Source organism: Neodiprion lecontei, chromosome 1 (assembly GCF_021901455.1).
Source record: "Neodiprion lecontei isolate iyNeoLeco1 chromosome 1, iyNeoLeco1.1, whole genome shotgun sequence".
NCBI classification, from domain to species: domain Eukaryota; kingdom Metazoa; phylum Arthropoda; class Insecta; order Hymenoptera; family Diprionidae; genus Neodiprion; species Neodiprion lecontei.
In genome coordinates this window covers 21,339,235-21,358,601 of record NC_060260.1, presented here as the reverse complement: position 1 = coordinate 21,358,601, position 19,367 = coordinate 21,339,235, and the positions used below count along the sequence as shown (strand labels likewise).

The 19,367-nt window shown below is 36.2% G+C and overlaps 1 protein-coding gene across 1 annotated transcript in view; it reads right to left on the bottom strand.

Annotated features, from left to right (window-relative positions):
• Positions 1–21: 21 nt before the first annotated feature.
• The window catches only part of LOC107222848 (midasin), a 124,436-nt gene continuing 105,090 nt past the window's right edge, over positions 22–19,367 (bottom strand). Inside the window, exons 17-25 of the mRNA XM_015662368.2 lie at positions 15,007–15,154; positions 13,187–13,410; positions 12,897–13,108; positions 11,741–12,735; positions 10,357–11,510; positions 4,457–8,841; positions 1,718–4,189; positions 1,265–1,505; positions 22–1,148 (exon numbers count right to left, since the gene is read on the bottom strand). Coding sequence (XP_015517854.2) covers positions 966–1,148; positions 1,265–1,505; positions 1,718–4,189; positions 4,457–8,841; positions 10,357–11,510; positions 11,741–12,735; positions 12,897–13,108; positions 13,187–13,410; positions 15,007–15,154 — 10,014 coding nt within the window. The 3' untranslated portion in view covers positions 22–965. The remainder of the gene's footprint in view (positions 1,149–1,264; positions 1,506–1,717; positions 4,190–4,456; positions 8,842–10,356; positions 11,511–11,740; positions 12,736–12,896; positions 13,109–13,186; positions 13,411–15,006; positions 15,155–19,367) is intronic.

Below are 19,367 nucleotides of genomic sequence, written 5' to 3'. Positions count from 1 at the left end.
AGAAACCGTGCCATTCTATTATTTCTGCGTCAAATGACTATGTGTTGGAGTATTTTTGTGCAAAATTGCGTAGAGACTGGGGCTGTTTAGCCCATTTTCGCGTTTAAGATATGTAGACTTCGATATTTCGCGATATACACGTGAATATCAAAACCAACCAGTACTCCGTTAATTCCAATAAAATATTTCCAAAAATATAATCGGCGCAATTAATGAAAAATATTTGCTTGTACGGATTTCGTAAGTCTATGGTTGTGTCGGTGAACGTATTCTCGTGCTATGGACATACCGAGTCCCATTCAGCCGGAACTGTCAAGAGCGAAACGAGCGTAGCCAATCAGAATAGTTCTTCTCAAATTTTCTCATAGAGACACTGATTATAACCAGATTAACAAGTGATAATTTCGTTGACGTGAATTTCGAACTACAGAATAGTAGAACGATAGGCACTGATGACAGGTATCTGTGACAAAGTGTATACACAAATTCCAGATCCGTAAATTCGGATCGAATTCCGGACCATGAGAAGCCTACCTAAATCTCTCTTGAAATCTGGTGTATAACCTCCGTGAAATCTTATGAAATCACGAAAATCTTTTAATCTGATTACACCAAATTTCAAGAATGATTAACCCCTAAAGTTCCAATTTTTTATGAAGCTGGGAATAAGAGTTTGATATCTTCCCTAATTTTACTTCCTGCATTTCCTATTGTCTTCCACGTCTGATGGAAACGTACTCATTATTGGTATTTCAGAGATGAAGAATTTATACAATCTTTCCTGTAAAACTAATGACTCTTTATTTCCTTCTTTCGGAAGCACATAATAGCGCTATTTTTTCTTTCCTCGTATGTATAGGTAGATAATGTACTGAGATTGAAGCTTGACAACTTCTTTCATTTGTGGTAAAAATATGAGATTTACAACAAATTAAATAATAGTTGCAACTACATAATTGTGCAGTCTACGTATCAATTTTACCAACTAGTTCAAACCACTGTCGAAGGGCATCGCTGAGGACAGCTGGCAATGCATTTATGTCACGCAGTATCATGTAGAATGGGAATGGAAAATTGTCCATGTATGAACGAATAGTAACTAACTTGCCACCTTGGAAAACAGGCATTCGAATATCCAGAATTGAATCCTGGAACAAAAAAAAAATACAGTCATTAAAATCAAAATATAAATGTAGAGAAGTCAAAAGCACTGGGTAATTTTAGTTTCGTGAGACAATTTAATTAAGTTTTTTTTCCAACTTACTTTGTTTATGGGATTATCAACGATAATAAAAACCAAAAATATATCGGCCATCCTTGCTCTTCTAACAGCAAAGTTCACTTTGTCTACACCCTCGGAAAAGATACCCCGCCCATCAGACAGCACAACTAACAATTTGGCGTTGTCCGTTGAACTAGCTTGACTTGAGAACATATCCACAGTGAAATCCACCAGTTGTCCTACCATTGTCTTCTTTTGCTCAAATCTCATTTGCTGTATCAATCTATTTGTATATGAAAAAAATAATATATTATCGTCGGATCTGTCTAAACATTGGTATAAAAATTACGAAATATTTCAATGATACCATAAAAAGTGTCTTTCATCGCTTTATTTTGATGTTAAATAATTGTAAAATTTGAAAAAAAAAGTTATGCGATTTTTTTAGAAAAACCATTTACGAGAGCTTATAGTGTTTCCACTTATCTCACTTACTTAGAGCCAGTGTGTTCATTAAAGGCTTCTCCTAGTGGGTGAAGAACGTGTGTAGTTTCGCCAAAATTCATGACGCATAGTTGCCCAACTTCCAAATATGTCATAGCTTTGCTAATCAGCGCAAGAGACTCAAACGCTAACTCCTTTGAGTGGTTATCAGCCATACTGCTCGAATCATCTACGGCTAAAACTATTTGATAGTCACGTTTTGATAATTTAGTACGTCTCATCCAAATTTTGTCCTTCCTGAACTGACTAGCAATGTACGGAATGACTTTTCTCATGTTTATTCTCCGCCCTGTTCTGTAGTCTCCTTTTAATCGCGATGCCTGAGTAGGCTCTAAAACCAATCGTAATTTCTCACTCAAATCTCTCGCGGGTCCGTCTGTCAAAGTGCTAAGACAATTCCATGCAGCTGTCGCTTCTTCCGTTGGTGGCATTTGGGACCATTGACCTAGCATCGCTTCAACTTCGAGCCGTTTCTGCTCAAGTACTTTAGATGGAAGAATACTATCTTCAGAGTCTCTGATGTTAGTATGGAACATTGTTTCATAGCCTCTACCAACCCTTGCTGTTTCTGCTGTCTCACCATCTACTTCAATATTCATATCTCTTTGGCCATCTTCAGCACGTTTTTTTTCTTTAGCTCTTGAGACCATTTCTTTATCTTTATTTGCATCGGAAAGCTTTTCTGGATTTTGTACATCGTTTTCATTGTGATGTTCGTGCTCTTCATCTGCATGCATCTCTACGTCCATTGTATCATTCTTCTCATCGGGAATCTCTTGGTTTTCTATATTTGAAGCTTGTTCTCTTACCTGTTCTTCAGTTGCCGCATCTAGAGTGTGTTTGTCATATTTATCTGCACTCTTAATATGTTGATACATTTCAGCCTCATCACTTTCTTCAATTGGAGGATTTTGTGTCATATTATCAGGAACATGTTCTTCTTTTTTGTGTATAGTTTTCAACTTCTTACACTCTGGTTCCATTTTATCAACTAAACTACGATTTTCATCACTCGTTCCGGGATTCTTTCGTTTTTCTGCCTTGATATTTTCCAAATTCTTGTCAGCGACAGGTGTGCTATGTTGCATAGAAGAGCCCGATTGCCCCTGCTCTTGTTCTTTGGATTGAGCTTGGCCAATGCCTTTGTCATTATTCTCCATTTGACTATTCTCTTCCATAGGATTTGCATTTTCCTCCACTTCACACATATCTGCAACTTTGTCTCGCGATCCTCCTTTATGTGCATCGACTTGTTCTGCCGCATCAGTTTCCTTGCTTCCTGCATCCATGCTTGGCTCTGCTATATTATCTTCCTTTGTATCTTCATCATTTTCTTTATCTTCGTTTTTCTTTTCATCTGTTTCTTCCTCTTCATCCACCAGTGGTCTTCCAGCTTGTTGATCACTATCTGGTAAGTCAGTTTCTGTTTTTTCATTTTCATCTGGCTCTTGAGCATCCAGTGCCAGATCGCTCTCCTCAGGATTATCTCCCTCCTCGTCGCTGGAGTCGTGATCTTCACTTTTATTATCTGTTTCAGGATTTTCATTCAATTCTGCCTCTGTTGTTTCTGGTGGCGGCATAACATCCTTCATTGCATCTATATCAAAAGGGTTTTCTTCCATATCTTGTTTATCCTCTTTAACATCTTCATCATCTAGATTCATATCCTCTGGTAGATCAAAAGGTTCTGGTTCAGGATCTGGCTGGTGCTTACCATGGTAAGGATTGACCTGGTCATCATTTTCATTTAGGTCATTGATTTCGGTGATTTCATTCTTTTCTTCTTCACTTGTTTCTTTTTGCGGCTCCTGATTGTCTGTGTCCTGGTCATTTTCGGCTTGATCTTCCTTAGCGCCAATTTCCTTCTCACTGCTTTCCTCTCCACCGCCTTGATCTTTATTTTCATCCTTGTCATCTTTATTTTCTCCATCTTGTTCATTCTCATCATCTCCCCATATTTTCTCATCAAGACAATCAGCATCTTTTTCCGTCTCGCCCATCTGTTTATCCAGATCTTTGTCATCTTCTTCATTATCTTCGATCTCGTCACTGTCTTTTTTTTCAAAATCTTGTAGCTTACTGTCAAAGTCTTCAGACATATCGATTCCAGCATCTTCTTCCTTGCAATCTTTGTCTTCCTTTTCTTCTCTCTCTTCATTTTCTGGCCTTGCATCATCTAGCTGGTCTTCCGTCTCAATTCTGTCAGACACATCTTTATCACCCTCCCCATCGCCCAGGCCCATTCCCCCCTTCTCCACACTCTCTTGGGATTCATCCGTCATTCCTTCATCCATGTCAAGATCCTTTGGTACACAAAATCCATTCGTTGCTAAATCCAGAAATACGTTAAGCTGCAAATACGACATCTTGCAAATTGTTCTGAAAGCAGCGAGCTGCTCATTCAGGTAAAATTCCACAAACAAAAGATATTGTTCCAACAGCGGCCGCCATCTCAGCAGTAGTCTAAAAATGAAATAAATTTAGTGAGCACAATTTTTCTTGATAAGAAAATTAAAAAGCGAAGTTAAAAAAGGTTGAAAGTGCCATTTAAAAAAATTTTCTTTTAGAAACTATGCATGTACCAAGATTGATGTTTTCTGAAGAAATTTTTTTCCCTCCAAAAAGTGGCACTTACAGCTTTCCTTATTTTTTTCCTCAATAGTATGTATTCTATATTTCTTACAATTAGTTCAACTGATGAGAATTGGTAAAATGATAATAATGTATTACCTGTTACAAGTTATAGCTGTGTGCACAGTACTTCCGGATATCAATGTTAAGAGTTGGTTCATGCTCCGAAAAACAGTCTCTAGAGATAGCTCATGGATGTCAGTGTTTAAAGATCCTATTAATTTGTTAGTTAATTGCTTCTCTTCCAAGTTACTTTCTTGGTATTCGTCTTTGGTGCATGTGCTTTTTGCCATTGGGAATTCTTTGTTGAACGCCAAATTCTTTTTATATAGTTTTTGTATCGCAATTAAAACAATGTTTATTAAAAGATCTAAATCTTGTTGACATTTCTTGACAGTGATATGATCCTCGACATCATGACATTCCAGTTTGAATTTAGTTACTTTCTTTAACTCTTTTAACTGATTGATGTTATTTATCATTTTCTGTTCCAACCATGAAATATTTTCCAATATTGGATGGCAATCTTTTTTGTGTTCTACGGAAAAGAGCTGCTTTAAATTTTTGATGGCAATTCCAATTTCCTCAATAGTTTCGCAACTTTCATTCAAAAATGAAAACTGTGCTGATGTTGCAATGTAAGTTAGTTTACATTGGTCTTTATCTAACTTGTATTGAACTTTCGCACACGGAAAAACAAAATCAAATTTTTTTTTTATAACAGTCGCTCTCTGGGAACATTTTTCTATTATGGAATTTGCATCTTCCCAGATAATGTCTCCTTTCTTAGCATTGATCATTGGAACATTGATTGAATCTATCGTGATGACTTGTTTTACTGGTTCCGAGCCAAACTCTGGTTCACTTGGGCAAGTTTTCAAGTATAATTTAATCTGTTCTAAGCAAGTCATCATTGATATTAACAGTTGTTTGAGACTGTCCGCAGCTTTAACAAGTTCACACTGCTCAGGAATATCCAAATCATTCTTTTGAATATTTGACAAGTTTTCAAGCTGCAATCTGAGTGAGAGAAAGTAATTAAATGACTCGGTGAACTTCCGCTTTTGCTCGTGGGCTAACAGCATGACATGAGTAGAGAATCCTCTGCATCGTTCTACGTTCTGCGGGCCTAGATCTATTTTATTAGTTGTCAATGCTCTATCAACGGCGTCTATCATTACAAAGGATTTATAATAGTACTTATCACAGCATTCCCACAATTGAAGCATCTCTGTGTCCGCCTTTGTTTTACGTAACGATAAAAATGCTGCCCGTATATTCAATGGCGGAACCGATAGGTCCATGACTTTGTCTAAATTGTTATTCCATGTTAAAGTGCCGATCCGATAGGATACTCCTACAAGAGTTAGGGCTTTGAAATATGTAGCCAAAGCCATTCTCTTCTGCTGAAGTATACTCTTAGCTTGAGATTTCTGTTTTGGCTTGGGTTGCGTTCGGTCGATATCCATATTTTTCAAATGCAAACTGTGGTCCATGACCTCTTGTATGAATTGTTCAATGCCTGTACGCAATGCTGGGTATGAAGTCATTAGAATAGTTTCACGGCAAAGTTTCTTTGCTTTGCTCAAAAGAGTCTCTGTTTTGGAAAGTAGTGTGCCTTGCAAAAGTAGTTTGTCATCCTCCTCAAAAGCCATTGTACTTGTAACAGATTTGTCTTGTTGATTAATAAAATATTCGATATTCACAGGCTTCTCCCACATCTCTGATCTATTTCCTGTCTTGCAGTCTACTGGCATTGCCACTAAGCACAGTGATACATTATGTTTTAATTTGGATTCGTATTCCCGAATAAATTTGTGCAACGTTCTGTGGGTTTTCTCGATAGTTTCTTTTACTGCCCAGTAACTGATGTCATTCCATCTAGCAATTTTAACAAAATCTTTCAATTTTTTTTCTATAGGAGCTTTCAGGCTAACAATTCTGTTGTTAACAGTCTCCGTGAACTGTTCGTAATATTTATAAAAATTCCACAAAATTGAGAGAAGTTCATCCCTTCTCTCGTTTGATGCCATATGACATATGTGACAATGAAACGTGAAAAGTAAGTTGAGACGAGATGAATATTCGCCCAAGGTAGATGTGTTCATAAATAAGTGCAACGATTCTATCAATTTCCCTTTGGTAACCTGTTCTGGATCCCCGGTTGCATCCTGGGTTTCAGTCAAGTATCCTTCAATTAAAGCGTAGATAAAGAACCACCATTTAGATGCCTGCATTTTGGATCTTTCGAATGTGACGTTCAGGCAGTCCATCCAGCAAGATAACTCTAATCGTCTCCAAGAAATAATCTGCTGTGTTAGTACCATCGAGTACTCAGTCAGGCTAACTGCACTGTGAGCATTTTGTTCCCATTCTTGCATTTTTACCAGCAAAAGCTCCAGTCCTGTCAAAAATCTAGACAGCGAAGATGTTATAGGAAAACTGTATATCCGTTGTATAATAGTGTCGATTGCTTTTAGCGACGGATGTTCTGGCCACTCGATTAATAAACTTCTAACTCGATATACGATATGTTCCAGAATAGGTAAGCATTCTTTAGCTTCCTTCACGTTACTATCTTTATAAAAATCATAGGATTTAGAGTGTTTAGTTCCGCCATGAGTATTGCCAAGCAAATCGCTATCGTCCCCTTGACTGATAGCTGCTGTTGCCGTAACAAGAAAATTCAAGCTAGTATACAACTTTGTAGTCAAAGCATTCGTTAAGCCAGATCGGGTGTTGTCTAGTAACAAACCAAATGTTTTGTACCTCTGCATAAGGGGACCAATGTACTCAACTCGGTACGAATTTGAATTATTTTCTAGCCAATAACAAGAGGTAAATGACTGAACCACAGTAGCATGTAATTCATAAATATGTTGAATATCTTCTTGCGTAATGAGCCCATTATAAGTTTCATCTTCTTCTCGTTCTGTTTGGCAGAAATTTTTCTCCAATGATGGATTTTCATCAGTTTCAATGTTTCCAAAATCTACTTCATGGTATCTAGGGAATAACTTGTGCAACTCTATCATAATCTCTTCATCTTCAGTCAGGGACTCGCCCTTTGTGAGGCATTTATTTTTGAACAAGCCATCTTCCCGTATTTGTTTTTCCTCTTTTTCCTTTTCCTGCTGCTGCCAGGTAAGTACAACTTGTTGAAGCAAGGAGTTGAACCTTGACCACAGGGAATTTGATAAATTTCCGTTCAACACGATATAATTACGCAACTCACACAAGCTACATTTAATCATCCTAAAGATTTCTCGTTTACAGGAAAGTTTGTTCTCGGTACGGATATTTTTGCAGATAATTTCTTTCGTTATTTCACTTGGTAATAAATCTACCAAGACAAGAAGATCCTCTTGATCATTACCAATAGTTGGAAATTGTACCAAATTACTCATAAACGACTCTATTTTATATTCCTTACAACTAACCTTAAAGATGCTACTAATTTTCTTAATATTTTCAACCAAAATATTTATTCCATGCTTCATCTGAGCCACTGCAGAAAGTAGAGGTAGCACTAGGTCAGGATATCCAGGCAGAAATCTATGCTCCATATCATCGGAAAATCTGTTAACAGAATCCTGCCACATTTCTACTTCTCTTATGACATTTTGAACAAGCTTCACGTTAATCGTAGTTCGATTTTCATGAAATTGTTCTACGAGACTAGTTAATTTGTTCAAGTGCTTTTGAAGTATGGTATAAGAACCCAGACTGTTTCTAAAGTCAGCGATTTCTCTCGTTAAATTAACAAATTCGGATGACGGTGGTCTAATCGCGTTGTAGGTTTTTAGATTGGCTTCTTCAATCAACAGGTTTCTCATATAACTTGCTATTTCTCGGATGTGGGGGTGCATATTTTGACTTCCTACGCAACCTCCTATGAGTCTCGCTTGCAACTCAGCGATATACAGTGTCTTCTGACAGTCAATTATGTCTTCTTTAATGTATTTAAGTTTAAGTCCAACTTTGTGTACTGGATCAATGTAACCCAAGTTGCTGAATACACAAACTTGAACATACCCTAACAGTGCCCACATCACTCCTACTTCTTCAATATCATTTTCTGATATTTCCTTGGTCTTCAACCTCATTGCGAAACGACGTAAATCATCTAGTGAATGGTGATATTCGTATACTGGATCACGCATCGATTCAAAATTCACATTTTGCATATTAACACAGGGTACGCCAAGTTCAGCTTCTGCTTTTGCTACAGCTGTCAAGTACGTATCTAAATATGACTCTAGTGTGCCAAAATCGTTCCATTTGTACTGATATTCTATCGCATTAAATGTTACCGCATTCTTCCATAAGATTTCATTTACTATTTTTAATTGGTTATTTCTTGCTCTATATGATCCAAGCATTGCTATTGAAAGAATAGATTCGTTTTTGCTGTTCTCCGACTTCTCCAATATTAACTCTGATACCAAGCTAACTAATGATGCCCCGTACATCGGATACTCCACCTGTAGGAACAAAGTAGAAACGAAAAATGAATTAGCAGAATTTATCATATTGGATCAACTTCTCAAGGAAAAATTCGTTTCTTTTGCGCTAATCATCTTTGATCAGGTCAGTGCATTGTGTATGAAGGGTAGAAGGAAGGCGATGTCGAGTATAACGTTTTCGCTGAGTGGAGTAAGGGCTACGATCATACGAGTGAAATTGCTTCTTGCTCATAATGCATGCGATTTTTTTTTGACCTAGTCCTTTTGAACATCCTCCTTTTGCGTATATAAAGCCAGCGCAAGAATTGACGTATGAAAAAATGTGGCGCCTTACTGGGTGAAAGTTACATGTCGGCCATTCGCAAAGTATGTATGAAACAGCTATTTCCCGTCCACTTGAAATTCGCAAAAAGGTACATTTAGAAGAAGAAACGGAAAAAAAAGTTATTTAACTTTGTGACACTCGTATGTGCCTGCAATGCTTTAATCTTATCAATTTGGGTGCCACTATGAACTGATCACTATCACTGCAAATTTTGTAAATCATGGTATGGGTGTGGAGTAGGGTACCTCAAAAAAACTTTATTTATTCTTTTTATCAGCCACTTCATGAAACCACAGTTAAGAACGTAATATTGAATCTCCTGAAAGGAAAACGCTGTGCTATTTTTTTAAAGGTTCTGCATTGACATTTTGTATTTCCCATTTGAATAACACATAAGAAATCCATTTCTGACGGTTGGATGGATATTATCATTCCTCTATACAATCGACAGAATTTTAAATGGTAGCGGTTGACAACTCATTCGGTCTTCTTCAAATTGATGTGTCGTAGAACATTTGAAGTCATACGATCTTCGAGATATCCCAGGTACCGATTTTTCAAAAAGTAAAAAACTACGTTTTAGATAATATTAAATATCTCGAAGAACGTGGGACTTCGATGTTCTACGAAACCTCGATTTGAAGGAAACCAAATGAGTTGTCAACACTACCAAATAAAGTTCCGCTGATTGTATAGAGAAATGATAATTTCGATCCACCCATCAGAACTGGATTTCTTACATGTTAATCGAATGACGAATACAAAATGCTGATGCATGCCTCTAAAAGAAGTCACACAGCGTTTTCTTTTCAGGAAATTCAATGCTATGTAATCAACTATCATTTAATGAAGTTGTTGGAAATAAAAAAAAAATTTTTTATGAGGCATCCTAATGTGGAGTCATGATCGGACTTCTATTGAGGTTTTGTGTTTTGATGTTTATTGTTTTAGACTGATTGGTCTGGCGATTTTTCATTGGTTATTGTAATCTAAATAGCGATGTGTCGTGACAACAAACATTAAACCGGTAAACAAGACTTCCTGGTAGTCAGTCTGTTTTCTAAAAGCGTGATTTTGCTTAATTTGTAAACGTGTGAGGTGATTCAACCTGATTAAGAGACTGTGCAAGTTATACAGTTATTAAAACAAACTATGACTATTAGGTAAAAAAGTAGGCTGGTCGATAGCGAAAATTTCATGATCAATACCTCAATTTCTTCATCCAAATTCCTGTGTTCAACATCTTCATCTTGAATCCTCTGCCAGTGTAACATTTTTCCAGGATTTTTGACTGCGCAAGAATTTTCAGTGTGTTTGGAAAGTCGAAGAAATACTTCTGGTAATAATTTTGATGCTTCTGAGGGATGGTCAAGTTTTGATATCACAGCGTTTAAAATAGCGAGTACGTTTACTGGAATGGTAGGAATTTTTACAAACATGGTTAAGAGATTTATCGAGATCATTGTGTCAATAGAATCATTCGACAATTTGCAGCAAACTCTTCTTTGAACATTGTGTGCAATTATTGAAAATATATATTCATAGATGGGCCACAGCTGTACTTCTGCTGATCTAAGTATCATCTCTTTATCACAGATTGTTCGCACTTTACTTAGCACATCTGCGGTTTCAGTAGGCGTTCTTAAAGCAATGTGTTCATCTTCGCAAGATCTTTCTATCTCTGTGAGACTCGATGGAATTTTTTCGTTTAAATCTGATGTACAATATATCTCCTGCCACCAACTAACCAATTTGAATCTTGTTTCCAAAAATTCAGAGTTTTGTAGTATGGTTAATTGCAAATCTTGCTTTAATCTAGGTGCGCCTTTGTCTTTCGTGACACAGTGAACATCAGACACTTGCCTTAATCTTGGATACATATTAACTACTATCTGCGACGCATATGGTGTCGGAAGACTCAAGAATTTCTGTACTTGTTTTGATATTACTCTTAAGGGATCGTTCACTGTTGATAATGATTTATTCATGTCGTCAATCATAGCAAAGAGTACTTTGATGGCAATTCGGCATTCTTGATCTAGTGCAAATTCATTGCAGGTTTTAAAAAGCTTGACAAAAAATTTGATCAACCATTTATAGTGAACTCGCAGTAGCAGTAATACTTCTTCTAGCTGGTTATTATTGTGCTTAGATTTTTGCAGTTTGTTTATCAATGTGAGATTCCCCAAATTGTAGAATCGCGTTCGCCACTTCAAGTTCTTCTTTATATAGATACAATTGACAGTGTCCACAATCACTGAATCATCTCGGAGTGCAAGATTGATACATTTATCCAATTGAGTAAGAAATGTAACGAAATTCAATACCAGTGGATGTTTGGTAAAGCTTGCTGTCAATTTTCCTGAAACGAAAAAAAAAAATAAAATTAAAAAATCATTGAGTGGTTCTGAAATAGATTATTACAATAACAATGTAAAAATTGAGTACAATTATCCAAATGTTAATTTTTGAGAAAACTTTGTGAGTGGCAATAGATTGTATTCCCATAGAAACGACTGCCCCTCAATTGGTTTTAGATTATAGATTATAAATATAATTGGAGCTAGGCCAATGTGCTGAATAGTTTCTCACCATGATATACGTAGTTAGAATATTGCTGAATTGAAATCAATGTTTGATCTTTCGACAGCTTTTGCTCTTTCAACAAATTAGCCTCCATCAAACTTAGGGCGCACATGTATAATATTATCATCAACCTGTTACTGTCATTTAGGTTTTTCTGACGTAATTCATTCCCCACGATTCCTGGTGAGTATTCTGGATGCCAAGGTAAGTTAGTAGTTGTGTAACTGAATTCGAATTTTGAAATCTCGTTGGCTAGTTCAGAGTTTTTGCGACTCAAGTCTAACAAATCGTTATCAGATGACAGTATTTTTGAAAGCCATAAATATCTCAGTCTCCAATCCTCTAGCGAAGACATTTGGTAGAAGTGTAACAATAGATACTGCATAATTTCATTTATATCAATGTCCAAAGTAAATTCTCGGCTTGTTATTTCGAGAATATCATTCAAAAAACTGGTCGTTAATTTAGGATGACCATTACTTTGAGCAGATGGTGTAAATGACTGATGTTTCTTGATAATAGCTGACAGTATCGCTCCCTGCTGTCTGATAAGGGCTAGTTGGCAGTTTTTTTGTAATTCATTTGTCTTCCAGGTAATAGAGCCCCAATCGATGAATTCTTGGTCATCATTCGTGGAAAGTAGTTGGCTCGTATTTTCTTTAATGATTGAAATCAAACGATCTCTTGTTGGTAGGTGATTTACAAACCTTGACCTGAGATAAACATCAATACAGGCAGACTCGACAGCTTGTGGGATTGAAGATCCCCTAGATATTTGTTGATGTATCAGAAATGCTGCATGCAACAAGTGAGCAACACTTGGCTTTTGACCAGACTGAGCATTCTCTAAGACCTCGTCATGAATTCTGAGTAGCGCCATTTGTTGGCTGCTCCTGGTAAGCTTGGAATTATGTAGCAATGATCTAAGATCAATAACATCAGTCTCCAGGCCTTCTTGTTCTCCAAGGATATAAATTTCGACTCCTCGGTTACGCATAGCTCTGGAATAATGTTTAAATCAGATGAGTAATCCAGTAAGATAATGAATCAAATTAATGTCCCTCAATAACTTGATTCACACATAGAATTAACAACAACGCTCGTTGCTATTTTTTAACAATTTTTATTTTTTTTTTCCTTTGTAAGTGTCGAAAAAATTCACCTTGATATTTCACCATAGCGTGGATCCATTGCCAAAAATAGCCTGAAATTATTGTGTGGCTTGACGACAATGACATTGCCTTCTTCATCCACACCTCGCTCTCCTATGGTCAGTACTCCATTAGGTTCCAGGAGTCCATTAAGCCTGTCCAATACTGCAGGACTGCATAAGTTGATCTGATCAATCAGCAGCCAAGATCCTTCTTGTAAAGACTGAAGATTGAACATGTCAAGATTTGAAAACTTGGATAAGCCTCTATATTCATACTATCAAACTGGAAATAAACTCACTTTCACCAACATACTATCCACCCATTCAAATTTACCACCAGCGTTCAGACACTTATCCTGCTCCACAAGGGTCGATAGACGTTGCAGCTTTGTTTCAATTACTTCAAGTTGCGATGCATAGCTGTGGTTGAATGCCTTCATAGCAACTATCAAGTCCGACAGCTTGAGCACCTTTTTCAAAAAAAATGCAGTCTCCGTAGCCATTGTTAAATCTTCATTCTGATCTATAATTTGGAGATGTGAGTAAAAAAGTTATCAAATATGTAGTGTAGAAGTGTTAATAGCAGAACATCAACTTATTACTAATACTGTACAACTACTGGCACGTGCCTACTTACTAGCACGTCGATCATTTTTATGAAATGATTACATTGAAGACATCGAGGGGTTATCCGCTTAGAAAAAAGTGATACCATGATTAAAATATCTACGGATTTTTACAAGTTTAGAATGATTACGAAAGATCACTTAAAAAATAAATTTTACTTGGATTAAGCAATTCCTCATGATTTTTAAGATTTCATATGATTTCTGAAGACTACTATTTATGAAAGTAATCACAAGTAATCTTAATATTTTGTTCACCATACTCAGATTCCAGCAAAAGGAAAATTTTGAAAAGAATTAATCTACTTATGCATAAACGTTTGAGCGAGCCAGGTGTCGACAAAAAAAAAAAAAACGAAACAAAATACCAAGTCTATTTGGCGTTGAAAGTTGCATCATGAAAGTAAAGTATAAATTTTGTTCGAAATTTTTATCACTGCAAGATAAAATTAATAATAATTTCTTATTTTTTAAAGATGTGATACAATAATACATTTTACCTATTGATTAAATCATTTAGAGTAATATGAGTCTATTAAAAGATTTTACAATATACAATTAATTAAATTATTCAAATTCAATGATTATTATTGAAAAAATTTCACTTCAATAACACTGAATTCAGTGTGATTTCAGAGATCATAAAATCATTTCGAATGATATTGACACCATGATTACTCGAGCGGATGACCCTTTGGAAGACATTCTCAATTACAATCAATGAAACTGTAGGACACAAGAATAAGGTTTAACATATTCGTTACATCGGTAAAGTAAAACTTTTCAGATTTGCAGGACGGTTTCTTTGAGATACTATGATGAACATGTTAGATTGTCTAAATCCAATACCTACATAATTGTGATTCGGAAGCTTCGACCATGATAAAGTTATCAATATTAGTGCGATATCAAAAATTTTAAATACGGAGGTTCTTCACTTCAATGCAGTCAAAGAGCATAAATTATAATTATTCCCAGTTAATGAACATTATTCTCGTTTTCGTCAACTGATATTCATTGAAAGGTAAGAATTACAATTAAATATGCATAATAGGAGATTCCGAGTTCGGTTGAATGCACAAAAGTGAGTGTAATGTACAGGACTTTACATTCTTTTACGAGTAATTACTTTCCGCTGTCACCCTAAGTATTCTTATATATATACACTATTGTGTATACCGCTGGTTTCGTACTTTTAGAATTTCGGAATTTTGAGATGAGGAGATAACCGCTTCAGAAATAGGTAAGTACTATAAAAAGAGGCTGTACATTCACTTGACGTTACGTGAAATAACTCGAAGTCACGTGTAGTTATATATATATATATATAAGGAAATTAATAAAACACCATTAAATTGACCGCATCTCTCTTCCGATTGAATATCGGTAAATCAGATAGTAATAATTATAGTCTGCGATTTATATAACAGCGAATAAGTAAAACGACAATAGCAAACAAAAAGTTACGGTACAGTTGAAAAGAAGCTACAAACCATTTTGCAGATTTCGTACGTCTTCGAGTAAGCCATGGTGCCTTGCTACGAGGTCGACATTCTCTTGACTGATCGTATTTCGCAGACTACTTAGTAATAGCATTTGAATTTGGTCTGTCATCTCTTCCAAATGCCGATTATAGTCCGTCTGTTGAGTAAAAAATGAAGTATTAAACGCAAGACTAAAAAGTCAACACAAAAAAAAAATTGAATTAGGAACGAAGTGAAAAATTAGAAGTTAGTTGTACTTGACTTTTAGAAAATTAATAATAAACCACAGTGCACGTCGATCATTATGCGTAAGATAAACAGACACTCCGGCGACAAATATAAGTTTTCTGCCGTCGCATCGGACATCTGAGAAAGTCTATTTGATTGAGGGAATTACATCTTGCCATTCGGCAAGTTTCTCATTCTGTTGGCCGGTGAATAATTTTCTCCATCAAACGCTTCATTATTCAGGTTTGTTTTTCTTTATTTCGAAAGAGTGCTTACTGGAAATGATTGGATATAACTATTGGGGGTGAGAAAAAATTCTCGGCGTTGCACATAGATGACGATACCTAACGTTGGTTCTGTTCAAGACTATGCTTTTCTATCTCAAACATTTCTGTATTGTACACTCGATTGGGAGTTATCTTGATCCAGCAGTGCTTACTAAACACCGGATTTCAGCTCCTAGGATCTTCCAGAACGTGGTTCATTAGAAAAATCGAAATTACCGGTTGGAAATTTTGAGAACCACTCTCGACACGTAGTTTCACTCACGGCAGATTCTCCACAACCAGAACAAATTAGTCTTTCTGTTTCCGCGGCTATTTTACCGAGATTAAATTGCAACAACGTGCAATGGCGAATGTGCACTTTATCGATTTCCATTTTTTGCACAAATTTTCACGGTAAGAACGAGCTATTTTCTCTATAAGTTACGGTCAGTTTTGTAGCACGTACTATACAGAAAAGCTTGAGATAGAAAAGCAGTCTTGAACAGAAACAACGTTACGTATCGTCACATACGTGCAACGCCGAGAACTTTTGCACACCCCTAATACATACGTACAAAATGTGAAATTCGCCCTCGAATGTCAACGCTTTGTTCGATATGTCGTAGTTACTGTGGTACTCGATATGCTCTTTTGTGTAGCATAGTCGATCCAAGTGAATCCTTCCTGTACCACAGATTCGAAGAATACCATTTTATTTTCTAAAATCAAAAAACATTCACCCCTACATTTACCTAGGTCTTTCGTAGATACATGCGTATGCTTGCATACACCGGTTGAAGTAATAGGCAGTAAATTAATAGCTCTGTTATAGAGGTAGTCTACGTATAGTTGTACAAGGACGATCTATAGGTAGTGCTGGTCAAGGTATGATGGATGCATGAAGCAATAATCATAAAATTTGATTTATTCCTTAAGATATTTTTCTAAAAGGGCCCGCCAAGTACAGCCAACTTCGAATTTTTCTTTTCGTCCCTAATTCTTTATTTGTCGCCTTCATTTCGTATTATATATTACAAAGAAGTTACGATACTTAGACAGTAAAAATGTTGATTTTCATATTTTTTGTAGGGAAGAGTAGTGGTGCTGGTACTGTTTGGATGTATATTGTTATTCGGTGGTTTCTAAGTAGCAAATTGAATTTTTGTTGGTAGTTTCCACTTTAATGTACTTGGCGCAAGGTTTTTGCACCGGTGGTGCTTTGGTGGGATTTCACTACTTTTTGAATCGTACGTTGATAACTTTGACACGCAGAGAATTTTTTTAAAACAAATTATATTGTTGAATGCTTTATCGACCTTATCTTGGTACTATGTGTAGAGTTCTCGGTGCCGAGGTCGAAATGAAAGAAAGTCAAGAATAGACGTTTCGGACTTGAGGGGTTACTCCTCAGAAAACTACAATATCTTTTATTATTACGAAAGAGATCATTTAAGATAACAATACCCTACACAATCCTACCCTACCCTAAAGAGAGAACCCTATACAAAATCATGGTTATTCTAAGCTGATTTCATCGCAGCATGCGGTTTGCTGGGAGCCGCTATAGATTGTCTAACCAAGTTTAACCGATTATATGATCATAAACTTGGACCTCACAAGACTACTAGTTATGCATCTAGTTTCATCAAGAGCGCCACAGTTCGTTAATCCAATTTGAAGTAGTCTTATAATTATGACTAATTTGTATGTTGTAGTTACTTAGTTGTGAATATGGAACACACGAACGTCATTTTCATTCATTATATTATACGAAATGAATTAGTATCTCAAAAATTTTCTTAGCACTGTGACTACACAGTTAAATTGTTTACATTATCTCAAAACAGTTCTGTTTTTTAAATGTATAATTTTGTGATGAAACAGATATTGCTGACTTCGCTTGTTCGAAGGTTTATATGTCTTGTGCCCCAGGAGCTGAATTACAATTGGCACGATATATTTTGCTAGTTCGACTTTTTCCACCTGACGATACACTGAGCGCTCAGTGCTACCTATACGGCTTCACGTACTTTATTTTTCTATCGGTCGAGCTCATTTGCAGAATTTCAAGTTACCCAAGTTTCCTTAATTATTCACATATTGATCATGGAATTCCGACATTACCACCGAATTGCGTTTTCGATTAAAGTTCATCTATCGGAAGCGCAGGTAAATTTCGTATCTGAATCAGGTACTATGGAATAAAAAATGTAGATAGCAAAAGTCACATAGCATAAGTCTTAATCATAGAAAGCTACATGACATCAATTGTAAGAGTAATCTACCGTCTTGCGTACTTTTACTTGGACGTGAGTAATATTTAATCAAATAGAAATCAACAGGCGTAAAGATTTACTGTTGCTAAGAGTTACTATAATCTTGCAGACAAAAACTTTAGTTTTTGAAAATGTAAAGATTTCAAACTCTACACAAGCAATGTTATAAAACTACTTTTGATGCACCATAAAGTTGTGCGAAGAAATCAGTGAACGGATTCTATAATCACGGTTGAAGGGGCCACTCAGAATTCACCAACGATTCCCGAATGATTTCTAATGTGAAAAGAGCCTGAATTCCACTGATCTCCAAGTGATTCCTCAACGTTCAAAGTTGTTCGACATCTCGCTGATGTGCGTGATTTTCAGTACTAAAGTACAGCCTGAATTTCGGTGGTTTTTAACTAATTCGGCAAGTGAATGGCCCTTTGATGATGGTGTTGTTCCTACAACTAGTCATTCGTTTTGAAAAAAACTAACTATTCATGCGCACGTCACATCGATTTTACTTCACTCGAAGCTCTTAGTATTTAAAATCTAGATAAAATGTTTTCATGTTGCGAATATCATGGGTTTAGATGAAAATTTCCTTCATACGCTATACTGATTTGAGACCCTAGAAACGGTCATATATTTCGGTATTGATTTATTGTATCCATGTCTCCGTACGGCATTGAGCCAGTTTTGTAATGTCAAAACAGAGCACTATACATTTTATGCGTGTTTTTAATAACAATAAGCCTTATGACGCGAAGAATATACCAAGCCATAAATATTGTTAAAGTTACCTTACATTTGAAATTCGTCGCGAAGAGACACATTTTTGACTAGTGTGTGAAGCTTGTTGGTATGTGCACACATATGCTGTATGTGGCTATTAATGTGAAATTAAATTCACTTAGCCATTTATTTTTGAACGGCGGGGCGTTCATTTTGGCGATATAAACTACGCATATCATATTTATAGCGAGAAAAATTTGAAAAAATTTTCAAAAATAAATGGCTAAGTGAATTTAATTTCACATTAATAGCCACATACAGCATATGTGTGCACATACCAACAAGCTTCACACACTAGTCAAAAATGTGTCTCTTCGCGACGAATTTCAAATGTAAACAAATTCAATGGCACACGAAAACAAAAACAATTTCGAAATACAGGTGATGAGAGAAATTAATGACAGTGTAGTCAGGGCGGCTAGGTGGTCTAGTGGAGTAAGTCTCCGGCAAAGCATCTCTAGATACCAGGTTCGATTCCTGGCTCCGTCGTTAATTTTTCAACTCACCTAAAAAAAAAATTTCGAAATTGTACTCTCCTCTGTTAAAGTTACCGTTCACTAATCTTATATCATGCATCGTATATCACCAAAATTTCCAACTCATATGATGATAAATGAATGAAGAGACATTGAACAGACAGACGGGTGACCTGACAGCTGATCGAAACATTAAATAAGACTATATGTACTGAAATGTGGCATTTTTTTACACGTTACAAACAGCTCCCCGAAACCTAGGTGAAACCCAAAATAAGAGAAATCGCGATTACAACTGTCGATATAGTCGAAAAGAGCGCCAGGACGAGGGTCACGCATCCGAG